This window comes from Mesoplodon densirostris, chromosome 1, assembly GCF_025265405.1.
Source record: "Mesoplodon densirostris isolate mMesDen1 chromosome 1, mMesDen1 primary haplotype, whole genome shotgun sequence".
Lineage (NCBI taxonomy): Eukaryota > Metazoa > Chordata > Mammalia > Artiodactyla > Ziphiidae > Mesoplodon > Mesoplodon densirostris.
Window position 1 is genome coordinate 204,191,358 of NC_082661.1, and position 15,875 is coordinate 204,207,232.

General features: G+C 45.4%; 1 protein-coding gene and 1 long non-coding RNA gene across 4 annotated transcripts in view; one reads left to right on the forward strand and one right to left on the reverse strand.

Annotated features, from left to right (window-relative positions):
* PDGFC (platelet derived growth factor C) overlaps window positions 1-1,341 on the reverse strand; it is a 211,266-nt gene extending 209,925 nt beyond the window's left edge. Inside the window, exon 1 of one of the 2 annotated variants that reach the window (XM_060114551.1) lies at window positions 762-794. Coding sequence is in view for 1 of the 2 variants with exons in the window: in XM_060114547.1 (XP_059970530.1) it covers window positions 762-984 (223 nt within the window). In the remaining variant the exon portion in view is untranslated. Of the gene's footprint in view, window positions 1-761 lie in introns of both variants that reach the window. The other variant, XM_060114547.1, reaches the window with a different exon arrangement.
* On the forward strand, window positions 902-15,395 carry LOC132499865 (uncharacterized). Of its 2 annotated transcripts, XR_009533939.1 has the most exons (5): window positions 902-1,071; window positions 2,113-2,288; window positions 6,801-7,021; window positions 8,134-9,759; window positions 12,803-15,395. It is a non-coding gene; the product is annotated as an uncharacterized LOC132499865 (long non-coding RNA). The 2 variants fall into 2 exon arrangements; XR_009533940.1 differs by lacking the exon at window positions 6,801-7,021.
* Window positions 15,396-15,875: the final 480 nt, after the last annotated feature.

Consider the following 15,875-nt stretch of genomic DNA (forward strand, 5'->3'; position numbering starts at 1 on the left):
ACACACCCTGAAGCAGCCCTGGCTTTATGAAAGGAGCCTTTCTCCGGCTCTGTGCGATCCCAGCCCAAGGGAACTTGCATCTGAGAGTTTTCTAAACATTTCAGGTACACTTGAAAGGTGAAAGTAATTCTCATTTCCTATGCAGGATTAAGTCGTTTCCAGCACACACAAAATAGCAGTCACTCACCATCGCATATAAAAACACACCACCAGAACGGTAAGGGCTTCAGCAGTACAAAGGCACATTAAAAAAAAAAAAAAAAAAAAAAAAAAAAGAGCACAAGAGAAATACATTTTTTTAATTCCCCCCTGCACATGTCCACGGGGCCCCTCGACCTCTTGGCTTGCTATCTACTTACTGATTAATTGATGCCTTTCCACCGCGAGCGCTTCAATTAATGCGGCTGACACACGTCCTGGGACACCCCTCCCCAGGGCAAAAAGCTCGGAGGAGAGTTAAACATGCCAGGACGCGTTCGTGTCGGACTCGGGTCTAGAGGCAGTTCTCGAACTTAGGACTCCGGCGACAAGAGGTCTTGCGAGCGCGCTGGCCCTGACGCCCCCCAGGGCTCCCAGCATGTCCGCGCTGAGGCGGCGCCTGCGGGGACACTCAGGCTGCCCCGCTGGAGCCCGGCGGCCGCTGCCTCAGCCGCAGGCTGCGCGGAAGCTCCGCGAACGCGGCGCGCAGGCCGGGGTGCGTCCCGCCCGGGCGCGCCGGGCGGCGCGGGCGGCGCAGCAGGGGACGGAGCGGGGGCACTCACCGTTCTGCTCCTTGGTGCTAGCGAGCTGGAGCTTGCTGCTCAGGCTGGACTCAGCCCGGGTCCCGGGTCTCTGGCCGGCCAGGGCGGATGTCAGCAGCAGGAGCCCGAAGAGGAGCATTGGGCTGAGCGGGCGGGCGCGCGGGCGGCGGGCACTGGGGCGGCGGGGCTGCGGGCCGGGCTCAGCGCCGCCGAGCCCCGCGGGCTCCTTCCCACATCCTCCCATCCAAGGCTTTCTCCGAGGGCCCTCTTCGGCGTCTCCAGTTTGCGCCGAGGATCAAAGCAGAACCTGGACCTGAACCAGTTCCCCGAGGTCTGAACAGATCCTGCGCCGCGCCGCGGCGGCGGGAGGGGGGGGGGGGGGATGGGGGCGAAGGCGAGGGGGAGGGGGGGACGCGGGGGCCGCGCGCGCCGCCGAGGAGTCCCCGGCCAGGGCCCCGAGCACCTGTCAGCCGGCCGACGGCCCGGCGGCGGGTCGGGGGTCGCGCGGGGCCGGCCTGCAGCCCGCGGGGCGGCCGGCACCTTCCGATCGATCACAGAGCTGCCGGTCGGGGCGCTCTCTGGGCGCCGCGGCCGCCCCGCCCCCAGCCCGAGGGGGATGGGAGGCCCAGGCGCGGGCGCGGCGCCGGGGCCGGGGGGGTCCCGAGCGGGGCCGGGGTCCCGGCCGAGGCCGCCCCGGGCCGGGCGCACGGAGGCCGCGGGACGCGCTGCCCGCCCGGCGCGCGGCGCGGATCGAGCACCTGGAGGCGGTCCCGCGCGCCCGCCCCGCGCAGCGCCGGAGGTCGGGCAGGGGTCGCGCGGGGGCTGCTCGAGAGTCCCCTTCCCCGTGCTCGGGCGGCGCGGCGAGCGGGCCCCGGGCGCGGAGCAGGCCGGCGCGGACCTCGCGTGTCCCCTCCCCTTCACGACCTTCCCGGCGCCGGGGTGGGGGGGTGGTGGCCGGGGTCCCGCGCGCCCGGGCGGTCCGGCAGGTGCCGGCGCGCGCGCGGGGTGCCGCGGGGCCCCGGCGGGGGGATGCGGCCCGGGCTCCCCGGGCGCCACGCGACGAGCCGGCTGGGCGCGGCGGGCGCTGCCGGAGCCGGGGGACGAGGGAAGAACTTCCTGCGCCTCCCCGCCTCCCCGCGGCCCTCCCCCTCCGGGCCGGGGCTCCTCGTTCCTTCCCGAGGGCATCCCCATCCCCAGGCCGGGCTGGGACCCTCGGCCAGGCTTTCTGCGTCCGAGGAAGGAGGGAAGCCGGAACGCAGGGAGGTCTTTGCCTCCAGCTTCCAGCCCTCTGAAGCAGGGAGTGGAAAAAAGTAAAAGTAAAGGCAAATGGCCGGGATAAGAACACCATTTATTCCTTTAACAAACACTGTAGGGACCGAATGCCTCCTGAGTCCGGGCACTGTTCTAGGGCTGCAGACATGAAACCAAGCAAAAGTCTCTGCTCTCGTGAAACCTGCCTCAAATTAGGTGTCAAGCAAGTGCCAGGGCAGGCAAAGCACAAAGTGCGCCCACCTCCTGTCAAAGAGCCAAGGCAAACGACAGGACCAGGTAAGGCCGGGGGAAGGATGGAGCCCCAGGGGGTGAGCTGAAATACGGGCAGACTCTCAGGGCCCCTGCCAAGGGAGCCAGCCGCCCTTCCCAGCCCGGCTAGGCCCTTGGTGAGTACGGAGGGGACCCGCCCTGGGAAAGGTCCAGGGACGCTCGGGCAGGGACGCCCCCACCGTGGACCCAACTAGGGGCGGAGCCTTCCCCCTGAACGTGGCAAGCCCCCTTCCTCTGCTCGGATGCCCACCGAGCCCAGCAAACTTGACCTCTCTGCTTGTAACATCCTAGTTCTCTTCTCTTTTTTCCCCTCTTAAAATTCTCCGAGGCTCAACTCCCCTTTGAGGCCTTTGCTCACCTCTCCCATGGGTTCATTCTTGCTGCTTCACCACTTCTGTCTTCAGAGGGCAGGATGTTAAGGCCGATAAGGAAAGCCCAGTCTCTGACCATGAAGACGCCGCAGTTTAGCAGACACAGGCCTTGATAGTGTCTTCACTTGAGCAGCCCCTCAAGGCCAGTGTGAATCCATATTTGCGCAGGAAATATGTTCTAAACGTGGTCTGTAGATCTGGGGGAGAGTTCCCAGTTTTAATAGCTTAAGGAGACTCGTTAGGTAAAAGACATGCTTTATGAACACACTCTAATCTATTTGTCTTGAAACTAATCGCTCCCCGGTTTTTCGAATTCGGTACTTTTAATTTCCTAATCAGGATTTTTCTAAATGACGCTGTTATATGTCTATATCGTTGAGTTTGATGACCACCCACATAGAGTGTGTGTATGTGTGTGTGTGCAGATTTAATCCATTTGCTCTCACGAGGTTATAAAGGTGATGACTACCCTTTCTTTTGTATCGTTTCATATTGGCTAGAAGAGTGCCTGGCCCAGGGAGCTCATAAAGAAACACTCGTGACTGACTGGCAGGTTTCTTGACTGGAGTCACTTACGTTCGCCCTGGAATTTCAGCATGGAGGTTGTATTTGAAAAGTTACACACGATCTAGAATAATCCTCCACCTCTGCGTTTCACCTCATCCATAGTCTGCAGATTGCTTTGGCACTGGCCTTATAAATAAAGCCAGCCAGGTGCCCCTGCAGGACTCCGGACCAAATCCGCCCACATCTCTATTGCCTGGGTTCCCTTCCGTGGCCTTGCACTAGTGTCTCTTGAACTGCTCTTGCCCTTGGCAAGGTTGATTATTTTAACACTGGATCATCCTCTGCTCCATTCTGCTTATAAACCCTTCCTAGGAAAGTAGGATCCTTGCATCGAAAGTAAATTTTATATAACCTGGAGTCTGCAGTTACTAAACAATAGATTCTGAATGAATATGGCTTTGTTTTGGCCTAAAGCATTTTCCTTGAGGAAAGGCATCTGTTCCTCCCACCAGGAGAAAATAATTGGGAACATTCTTTGTGGTTTTCGTGTTTTCTTAAAGCTTCGGCAGGCGTGCCCACTCCGGCTGAATATATGTAGTGTGCCACCTACAAATTCCTGATGAGGAACATGCCGGAAGGTACTCGGTTCTTAGCAATGATCATTTTTGGGGGAAGGGAGGGTGGATGTCGCTACTAACTTTTTTTTTTGAAATGAAATAAGACTTAAAGCCAACTATCCATTCAACTAATCACTTAACACTCAGGAGGGCAGGAACCATGGGGCCGTATATTTTGCCCAGAAAATCAAATATTACAAGTTTTCTTGCTCTTCTTCTGATTCGGTCCTAACACACACACGCACACACACACATACACACACACACACACAGGGACACATGCAAAACAATTTTGACTTTTCCCAGAACTTTTCAGTATTTTAGTGGCAGATGACTGAGCAGGAGTTTCTGAAGTTCAGAGCGCTATGAACTGAAGTGTCCACTACTTTCTAGAATGACTAACTAGCAACCTAAGTGTCCACTACTTTCTAGAATGACTAACTAGCAATACTTCTTTTTTCTTTTTTTAAAATAAATTTATTTATTTATTTTTGGCCGCATTGGGTCTTCGTTGCTGCACGCGGGCTTCTCATTGCAGTGGCTTCTCTTGTTGTGGAGCATGGGCTCTAGGTGCATGGGCTTCAGTCGCTGTGGCTCGCGGGCTCTGTAGTTGTGGCGCGCAGGCTTAGTTGCTCCGTGGTATGTGGGATCTTCCCGGACCAGGGCTCGAACCCATGTCCCCTGCATTGGCAGGTGGATTCTTAACCACTGCGCCACCAGGGAAGTCCAGCAACACTTCTATACACATTTAAATGAGGCTGAGAGCTGGGGGTGTCATTAGTAAGCAAAGTGAATGCCCACAGATCACAGCAGGAATAAAGACTGTTCTGGGGGTAAGAAGAAGTGCAGTAAAATCTCTCTCAGAATCATGCTTTTCTTTCTCCACTCTCTCCAATTATCCCGAGAAACACATGACCTCGCTCTCTTCAGAGATCTCAGGATATATTAATACTGTGTTTTTCCACCCTAAAAACAGAAAATACACTTTTCCTTATATTTTGTTTATCTAGATCGGTCACCCCTTACCTCCCCGTGTGCAGCTGGAATCAGAAAGGCTTGCTTGCCGAGGCAAACGGTAGAGGCTTGTGTGGGGGCCCCGCTCTCAGAGGAGCAAATGTACTTTCTCATTGTGGCCTTTTGAGGGAGGGGAGTCCAGAGGTGAGAAGCTAAAGGTGTGTGACCCAGAGAAACGGGAGATAAGGACAGGCCTTGAGGTGGCTTTGCCGATTGAACTCAAGCTGCTGTTTCCTTCTGGAAATCACGGTTGAGTATGCAAAGGTTTTTTTGTCAGAATCTCATAAGTGCTTGTCTGACTCAGAACCCAGAGCGAGTAAGGAGCCAGAAACAGCCCCAAAGAAAGAGGAACCCTGGCCAACTCAGAGCCACCACATCGAAAGATTGTTTCACCGGGAGACGGGAGACCCCGGACTTAGGCTGGCTTCACTGCTAACAAACAGCACAACCTTGATCTAGAATCCTCTCTGCCCCTTTTCCTTACAGGAGACACTTACACTGGAGTCTGTCTCCATCCTCTTACTGCTTTAGAATTCTTCCGTTCTCTAAGCTACGACAGGTAGTGATGTCAATTCTTTTTCAACTTAATTGTGCTTCTGTGATGATACGGGACTAGGACCAGTTTCCTGGCCTTAACTCAGAGGTGCCTGGAGGCTGGCAAGAGAGGACGAGCAGGTGCTTCTCCCCAGGTCCATCCCATCCTGGTAGTTCTCTTTTACCTGTTATGATCCTGGTTGGGAAAGAGAAATTCTACCGATAACCAAAAAGAAGGGGAGAAAAAAGAGTTTGGAAATCACTGACTAAGGCAAGTGTCAGGAATTGTATTGAATTCAGGAAAACAATAAATTATGTGTGGATAGCCACCTTTTAATGTTTAATATCTGTGTGGTATCATCAAAAGATTCCAAGTGTGGTTCCGAGGTAAAGAAAAATAGTACAGTACATAAGTGAGCTGTAAATCATAAGGAAATTCTGTCGTCATTAGCCAAGCACGGACATCCGATCTGCTATTCCACAGAGTCCCACGGGGGGCATCCGGAACAATCCTGAGATCGGGGCACCCCCTGAAAATTCGGACAACCACCAAACACTGTTTGATCATATCCCGTAGTCAATAAATGTCATTTTTCTCTCCCCCGAAATCATGTGTAGGCTATGCAGGCTTCTGTCCACGTGGTGACAAATCGTAGTAAAAAACTCAAGACACGACCACGGATCTTCCTTTCTCAGACAGTGAGCCCCTTCTTTCAGAGGTCATGAGAGAAGGACCCTCTCACTTTGTGATCATTGTTTCAAGGGCAGTCTTTCCTTGGCTGTCAGCCTTTGTAAAAGGGGCCCAGAGCCTCAGTATGCAACTTCACGAATGTGAAAAGAGTGCTGTTTGTTAGCAGGCAGGGAAAGAGAGCTTAACTCATCTCACATCAAGGTTCCCTCAATTGCTTTTGAAGTTCAGGATAGTTCAAAGATTTGTCATAACCCTTTTCTACTGTGATTACTAATCTCAGCCGTCTGTCATCTTTATGGTCAGAAAAGTGCCTGCTCTCTTCTCTCCTAAAACAGCCCTGTGACATCCTAAGGCATCGTTTTATTTTCCCAAATTTTATTTCTATGGGCACAGTTGGCTTTGATGCTTTCCCCATCTTCCCGGACCACAGCCTCTCCTTGCTCATTGTCTGGATTACCTTTTACTGGTCCTTCATGATATTAGGAGGGTAAAAAGCATGTCTTTCCCTGCAGATTGCTAGTTAAACAGAAGGCAACCAGGGAAAGTAAAAGTGAGGAGAGAATCATTCAGATTCAGATTTACTTTGTGAAGCACCTGTCATGTCCCAGGAACTGTTAGATACCTCGAAATATATTTTCTCATTTCATCTTCCCACCAATCATTTGAGGAAAGCCGGAGTTTCCCCCATGTTACTGCAGAGAGTTGGAGAATTCATGGATAATTTGCCTGGGGTGACACTACCAGTGACAGGTACATGTCACCTTTGTCTCCCGACTCCCCTTAGACTCCAGTGCGTTTCATTCGACACTTTGAGGCCCTGGATTTTGGAGCAAAGCGTTCCCACGTGAAGCTTTTGCATGTGTCCCAAAGTTTTCTTCATGACGACTACCCTCCCCATCTTTGATCTGGGGTAGACCTTGGCATACGTAGACAAACTTTCGCGCGTGTTCAAGAGCACAGCGCTGAGACAGCTAGCATCTTTCTGGAACAGCCTAAATAAAAGAGGTGAGCCAGACTGAATCTGGGTCCCTGGAGGTAGGGTGGTGACTAAGGCATTGGAAAGCTGGCCTGGGGTCGAAGCCCACCCAAGGCGTGGGCCAGCAGGAGCATCCTGTTTACCCTGGCCAAGTTAGTCATCCAGGGAATGCCTCAGCCTGCACCATCTGTGGGCAGTTATGTCAAAGAATCTATCTCCTTGTCTTTGAGGACAAAGGGGAAGGAGTTCTCATTCCTCTCTTGCTGTTCGTGATTGCTACCGAATTACAGCATGAGGGCTGGGAAGAAATACACTCTTTTCCCAGTTGTTCCCTTGGAAGAATCAATTTATGATGAACTCTAGGTGTTGGAGTCTAGGCTTCTTTCACGCCTACCATTCCTATGTGTATCTCTCCATGTGTTTCTAATTCAAAATTCCTGGTCTCCAGTGTTTTTTTAAAGCCCTATGGCAAGGCAAATTTGCATCTGCATTGATAATTTTATGAAGGTATTTTTAGATAGGCTGGAGTTATTCAAAGCCCAAAGGTAAGAACTAACCAGCGACCTGTTAAGCCCTCAGGCAAGCAAAAGTCTTCAAATGAAACTAATTCCTGAAATGAATTCCGTTTGTATCTGAAGGGATATATGAGTGGAAAAGACACTCATGTTATCAATTTTTGTCCCATCGGACAGTTAGTGTGGAAGAAAATTCATTCTTTCTTTTCTTTCTTGAATGACTTTTTAGACACACATAAAACCAAACAAAAATGTGAGCATCAGCCAATTATTCTAGCCACTCTTTTTCACACTTACTGAGGCAAATGATTATACTTTGGGTCTGTTAAAAAACACTATTTTAGGGCTTCCCTGGTGGCACAATGGTTGAGAGTCTGCCTGCTGATGCAGGGGACATGGGTTCGTGCCCCGGTCTGGGAAGATCCCACATGCTGTGGAGCGGTTGGGCCCGTGAGCCATGGCTGCTGAGCCTGCATGTCCAGAGCCTGTGCTCCGCAATGGGAGAGGCCACAGCAGTGAGAGGCCCGCGTACCGCAAAAAAAAACCCACAAAAAACATAAAACAAAAAACAAAACACTATTTTAAGAATTCAGAGCACTTCCTAATACCTCTTTCTTCCTACCTAGATTTCTGTTTGAAGATGATTATCACTGTGTACACCCACGTTCAGCATTCTCAGCCCTGAAGGGGGAAGAAATGTCCCAGCTCTCAGAATCTGTGTGGTCTGGTACATGACTCGACTGTCACCTAGTCTGTGAAGTATAGTAGCCTATTTTCATTTTACATCTTGCAGAGCTGTTATCACATTACTACCTTTTTGATTGAAATGTCCACAATGAAGTACTCTACAATGGAGTTTCTACAAATGATGGATAAATTAATTAATGACAACTCTGTGCATAACTATTAATACAATCCCCATTTTAAAGATGAGAAACTGAGCCCCAGGAAGGCTTTGTAACTTGACCAGAGTCACATGTTTGTGAGTAGCAAAACCAAGCAGGACCCTGCGGGGCTACTGGTCTCGGAAGCCTTTCCGTCCCCCATTTCTTGTTTGTAGGTAGCAGGCTCCAGCGTCCATGGCCTTCCCATGGAGGTTCAAACAGTTGCTAATCAGGGAAGGGAGGGGATGCAGAGACAAGGGAAGATCAGTCAAGAAACAATGGTGCAGCCTTGGGGCAGGGTCCCGGTTCCCTCTCCAGGGATGCACAGAACAATGTCTTTGAGTTGTTTACAGAACTAAAACCCCCATCAAATGGAAGATGAAGCATTCTTCATTCTAGAAGACAGGAAGCACAGAAGCTCATCAGGAGACCTCCTAAGGCCGGATTAAAGGAGCACAGGCCCTGCACACACCCTGGTTCTTATCAGCAACCCCACCCTGGAGCCATTGCTATAAAACTCCTCACCAAATCCTCCCGGGTTGGGACACACAGTTTTCAAAGGCAGGAACCTGCTGTGTCCCCCTTTGCCTGGAAAAGTATTAAAGCTCTTCTTTTCTACTTCACCCAGCTGTGTCTCCAAGATTCCATTCAGCACCGGTGCACGGAGGCGGAGTTTTCTGCATCAGTATTGAAGCCAGAATTGGAATGCGGGTACTTGGTTCCGGTGCTGGCACTTTAAACCATCACGTTTTCATTCCTCCATGAGTGTCTCCAAAAAGACATTTCAGACTTATGAAATGTACATTTATATTAAGCACTTGGTGTTTATTTTATGACTCCACACCGTTTTAGTCATAAATATGTAACTTAAAAATTCTACTGCCAACAACAAACATACATCATTTTGATTCTGGTCTCACATCAAAAGGACAGTGCCCCAAGCCTACAGGAACTAGGCACTCAGTCAATGAAACCATCACGGTGTCTTAGATGGAATACCCTTTTTAGTGGCTATAGAAATGTTGAAATGAATCTTCTGAAACCATCCAAAGGGAAAAGGGTCAGTTGCCCTGATTCTTAGCGAGAAGACTTTTTGCCATAAAATCGCCATTACTGTGTTCCTGGGTCTGACAACCTGTGATGAAGGAAAATCATAATTTGTATTCAAATCAGTTTCTGAAGGACAGAAGTAGGAAAAAGCAAAGGTAGTGATGTGACTAACTTGTTTCTGGGGAAAGGTGAACGTTCTAAGTAGGAGACAAGAGTTTCTGTTACCGCTAACCTTGAGATCATCATGGACTTGACCAAGACGGCAATCTTGTCGGGAGATTCGATGCATGCATGCTGCTGGACCCAAGAAGCTACAAGGTAAATAAAAGGCATTATTGTTGCCCTCAATGAGTTCCCCCTGATTTGGGGGCATCCAATCATCTTCAAGTGTGTTTGTTTCCACCTGTGATGTGACCTATCCTCTTGCATTATCTACAGTCTGCAGAAAGCCCTGCAGACTGCACTCTGCCCGGTCCACTCTTAATGTTCCCGAAAGCTGTCCTCAGGTTACCAGCTTCCTCTGTTTAAACACAAAGCTGATCACAGCCTGATCCCTGCTCTAAAAGTCTGAGCCTCCCCCTTGACTGCAGGAGAAAAAAAACGTTCCCCTTGGGTGTGATCTTCTCTTCCTTACCCACTGGGTCTCACACTCCCCATGCACCACAGTTCCTGTACTCACACTTGCTGGTCTTTGCTTCTTTTCTTATGCTCACTCCACAGTTATAGATAGCTCAATCTGGGACTTCTTCTATTCTGTTTTACTATTCTTATCAGCTTCTTTTTTCCCAATACTTAACATACTGCACTTATCAAATAATAATCTCTAACTCTACTCTGTGCCAGGCACCATTCTAAAGATTTCATGTATACTCACATCTTCATTCTCACTGCAAACATACAAGATGGGTGTATTTTTAATTTATTTTATTGAAGTATAGTTGACTTTCAGTGTTCTGTGAGTTTCTGCTGTACAGCAAAGTGACTCAGTTATACACATGTATACATTCTTTTTCATATTCTTTTCCATGATGGTTTATCACAGGATATTGAATATAGTTCCCTATGCTATACAGTAGGACTTGGTTGTTTATCCATTCTCTATATAATAGTTTGCATCTGCTAACCCCAAACTCCCAATCCATCACCCCCCCAACCTCCTCCTCCTTGGCTACCACAAATCTGTTCTCTATGTCCATGAGTCTGTTTCATATATAAGTTCATCTGTGTCATATTTTAGATTCCACGTATAAGTGATACCACATGGTATTTGTCTTTCTCTGTCTGAGATGGGTGTACTCAATAGGATTTACAGAGAAGCAGAGTAAGAACCGAGAGGCCAAACAATTTACCTAAGACCACTCAGGCTGTAGGTGGCAGAGCCAGGTCTTGAACTTGGTAAGTCTAATTCTCGAGTCCCTGCTTTTGACCATCACTCTGCCTCTAACAGAAGGTGTCCAACCAGTACAGGAGGCCGTGTAGATGCCCAGTCACCATCTAAGCCTTGAAGTCAGAGGTACAAGCTAGCATCTTTTTTTTTTTTCTCCAAAAGGCTGTTATTAATTCAGTGGAGGATTTTATCATTAATGGTGTCTTAAAATAAAGATAACACTAAGTAATTTTTTTGGCTGAATAAAGAAGTCTTTCCCTAACTTCTCTCGTTTTCTCACCATCACTGAGTCATCACCAGGGTAAGTCTCATCCTTCCAAAAACTTTCTAGGACAAATCCTTAGCCCCACTGCCGCCAAATTAATGATAATATCCTTTAGTTTTGCTGATGCACCCTCCCTGAAATTGACTGTAAATGCTTTGATGGCAGAAATCGTGCCTTCTCTCTCTTTCTTGTTTTCAATCTAACCACCCCTGGACCGCCTGCCCACCACAGCACTTAACTCTGCATGTGTGCACTTCCATGTTGAACACATCTTTTAATAGCTGGTGAGTGAAATTAACAAAAGTATGAAGTAGCCAAATGCAGTTACACCCATGATAAATCTTCATGGAAGAAAAATGAATGAGGAGCAGCTCCTTCTGACATAGTGACGGAGACTGGAGCCATGTGGAGTTCATTTTCTTGCTTGGCTGTCAGTCAGAGTTGCGGAGCTTGTAAACGGAAGAGCTAAATTATGGAAAACAGGAGTCAAAATGTACAAATCTCTAGGCTCACACCTAAGTGAAAATTATTCATATAATTTTATTTATTTGATGAGCTGAAAGGAGACCAGGTGAGCACTTTCCAAAATGGAAGCAATGCAGAATCTGTCTTTTCAGAAGTCCTATGGTAATACTCATTCCAATATTACAAGGTTATTTCTAAAGCCTGGCAAACAGCCCAATTCATATTGCCTGTATGGTTTAAATAGAGTTATGATAGAAAAATCTTATGTAACAGATGGTTCACAAGACTCTAATAGCCAATCTGTTATAGCCAAGATGTCATCATTTTGAAAAAATAACTTCTATGAAAGTATCTTCTTCATATTTTGAAAGTATGATGTCAAATGAAATCTTTTGTTTCTTTAATTTTAGATTTTAAATTTGTGTGTTACAATTTAAAACATGTATGTGTGTGAAAGCATGTGGTTTTGAAATAATAATTGCTGACTGTTGCTGCCTGGAGAGAAGAAATTTCAAGAGCCACCGAGCTAAAATGGGAAATGAAGGGTCGCTGTTTATGAAGATTCATATGTAAAGTAATTTAATGAAATGACAATTCACTTTGCATCTCCTGTGCTTTGGGCAGTTAATTTTACTGTGAAATATTAGACTTCAGCTCTGAGTTAATATCTTACAAAATAAAGAAACTGACGTGGACTGAACCAAACGTGCCACTTCATGATTTTTTGTCTTATCTGGCACCAATTCATTACTTTAAAAACAACATATAGGGAACTATACTCAATATTTTTAACGCCTATAAGGAAAAGAATCTGAAAACGGATATGTGTGTGTGTGTGTGTGTGTGTGTGTGTGTGTATAACTGAATCACTTTGCTGTATACCTGAAATTAACACAACATTTTAAATCAACTATATTTCAATAAAAAACAATTTTTAAAAAAACATATGCTGAGATTTTATTCTTAGAAATAAATTAATTCATAACACAGTAATGAAAAAAACTTCCTTAATGAGCTTAGGTAAAATATAATTACTCTCATGATGCTTTAAGTTCATGAAAATTGATTCTATTTATTGTGACCTAAAAATACTGTTTATAAATGGAGTATCGTCTATAAAAAAAAATTGAATCACTGTGTTGTACACCTGAAACTAATGTAACATTGTAAATCAACTATAGTTCAATAAAAATAAATAAATAAAAATGCTTTCTATGATACTTTCCTTGTTCCTTTCACCACAGATGCTGAAATGATGCATTTGCAGCTGACATGGTATGGAGTTTCCAAGCACTGCCTCATGTAAATGTCCCTCGTGAAGTTGATCAGGCACAAAACTTCACAGGAGAAAGGTAGCATATATTTCTGAAACTAGGAATGAGCTTTCATTAGTAATTTAATTTTGAAAGAGTTTAAAATGTTTTACAATATACCAAATGTTGATGCAGGATGTTAATTTATTGTAGGACATCATGTTACGATGAGAAGTACACACAATTGGAAGTTCTGTGTTCTACCACAATTAGATCTGTGACTTTAACAGCAAGGAAAAGTTAACTTGTCTGGTCCTTAGTTTCTACAACTATAAAACTGAAAGTTTATCTGGTTGATTTCAAGATTCTGTTTCCAACAATTTCTGATTCAATATACACTTAGTTTCTTTTTTACTGGAAAAATATCTTTTCTCATAGTCTTTCTTGTGTGGAAACAATTACATCTTAAAGGATCTCCTTTATTTTTCTTTAAAGGGAAACAACCTGTGTCCAGAAAGCTCCTACTTAGCTGGACATCACATCAGAGCAGTCATGGTTTCTTAGAGATCTGCCTGCCTTGACCTTAAAGACTTTTCTGACCGGAGGCAGTATATAGATCACTCTAAAAATTTTTAAATGTTTAAAACAACAGAAAAACAAACAAAATATTACTGGGTTGGGGGGGGAGAATGTGAAATCTAAAAAAAAGAAGAAAGGAAAAAAAAAAACCCCAAGGGAGAAAGATAAGGATCCTATAATCAAAATTTCCATGTGTTTAGAAAAAACTATTATCCAAATTATTCTTCAAGTGTTTAACAGTTTAGGATTTTTATTCTGCCTTTGGTCATTATCTTTTCATATGAATATGAGTTACAAAGTGACAGTGGCCAATTTCCGCTTTGGCTTCTGCTGGTGGTTCTGCAGTGGCAAGCCTGTGATGTTTGAACTCCATGGAGCAATATAAAAGGATATTGATTGATGGCTCTGTCTTCTATACATATGCAAATTGTGTTTGCATTAATATTAATATTGTCTAGATACAAAAGGAAACATTTCCTTTATCATTATATCATAATAATGAATATTAATATCTTCTAGACTTCAATGTAAATTAAAAACACTACAGTTATTAAAACTTATCTCCCGACATTCTGCTATGGATTTGTTCTTTGCCTTCCTCTGAATCTAATATCGTGTGGTTATTCACATCGAAAACACCAGGAGGCACATACAGGAGACTCTGTATCTGTTACTATGGTGACTCTTGGACATATTTTGAAAGAAAAAGCAACCATTATTATGCATAAATTTAAATACTACTGTCCACCTTTTTTAGAATTGCCGTTGGAAATTAGACATCGCATTTCAAAAATTGTTTAAAGTCGTATGCTTCCTATCTTTCTTCTCAAGGAAAATATAGCTAGTTGGAACAACACAAACAAATAGCTGAGTTTTTAAGGAGAGTAAACTACAACTTTTGTTCTCCTCTAAAGATGCTGACACATTATTCTGTATGTAGGCTCTAGAGACAGTCTGATCTGGCTCAAATCATAGCTCTGTCACTTATTGGATGTTTATTTCCCTCTGTAACATAAAAGGAACCATAAAGAGGAATTGGAATGCATTATGGATAAATCTGATTTGAGTATGCAGACCAAAATCACTTTTAGGGTGAACGGACAGAGAAATAAGTGTACAATATCTTATAGTATTTACTGATTTAAAGTGTCATGATTAGCATCTTAGAGACTCTTTTGCAGATCATGCATCATAATACTGTAATTGATACAGGTGTATTCTAAAGTTGTATTTTCAGTATTTTATTTTCACCTTTTTCCAAAAAAAGTATTGACTATGAGTATCGGGCACTGTGCTAGGTCCTGGGAGACAATTGACAGTAGCCAGGATGAAGCCCTGAGAATCTCTAATACGTAGACTCTGGGTCGAGAAGAACAATTGAGAAAAGGGGTCTAAGAAGAGCCAGGCTTGTTATGTGTAACAAACACAAGACATGTCAGGAGAGCTGGGGAAAGAGTACACGTTCAGTTGTTAGAGGTAAGGAATGTGGTTACTGGGTAACAACTGTGGGAACTATTAGATAAAGAGCACATTGGATTTGGGACCATAGAAGTTATTGCTGACCTTGACAAGAGCCATTTTAGTGGTAAGGCAATGACAGTAGCTAGAATGGGATGAGTGGAAGATTTAATTGCAGATTGGTTTTTAATTTAAATAATCCATTGTATTATCATTTATATACAATTAATTTGTGCATTTTAAGTGTACACTTTGGTAAGGTTTGCCCCACGTAGACACTGATAGGGAACTGATGGGATGACCATGTGAAGACAGCAAGAAGGCAGCCACGTGTAAGCCAAGGAGAGAGTCCTCGAAGAAGTCAAGACTGCTCCCGCCTTGATCTTGGACTTCTAACCTCCAGAACTGTGAGAACATAAACCTCTCTTGTCCAAGCCACCCAGGCTATGGTACTTTGGGCTCTTTGCTGGGGCTATGGCAGCCCTAGCAAACGAACACAAGTGTCTGCTCCCTACCACCTTGGGCAACTTGTCTTCTTATTAAATGATGAGAGTTCTCTCTATATTCAAGATATGTCTTTGTCAGATATGTCTTTTGTCTTTTCTCATATTAATTGAGAACATTTTCTCCCACTCCATGGTTAGCCTTCTTAGGTGCTTAATGGTATCTTTCAAAAAGAAAATATTTTAATTTAGATAGAATCCGAGTTATCGTGTTTATTTCAGGGTTTGTGAAGTTTCTTATATCCTACCTAAGAAATCTTTACCTACTCAAATTTATACGATTTTCTCCTATGTTTTCTTCTGGAATTTTTATAGTTTTTGTCCATGATCCATTTCAAGTTAACATTTGGGTATGGAGGAAAGTGAAAAAAATTACATTTTTCCCCATTATGCATATCTAATTGTTCCAAGACTCTTTGTTGCCAAGATTTTACTTTTCCCAATGAATTAACTTGGCACCTTGGTTGATAATCAGTTGAGCACATTTATGGGTCCACATCTGAACACTTCGTTCAGTTCCCTAG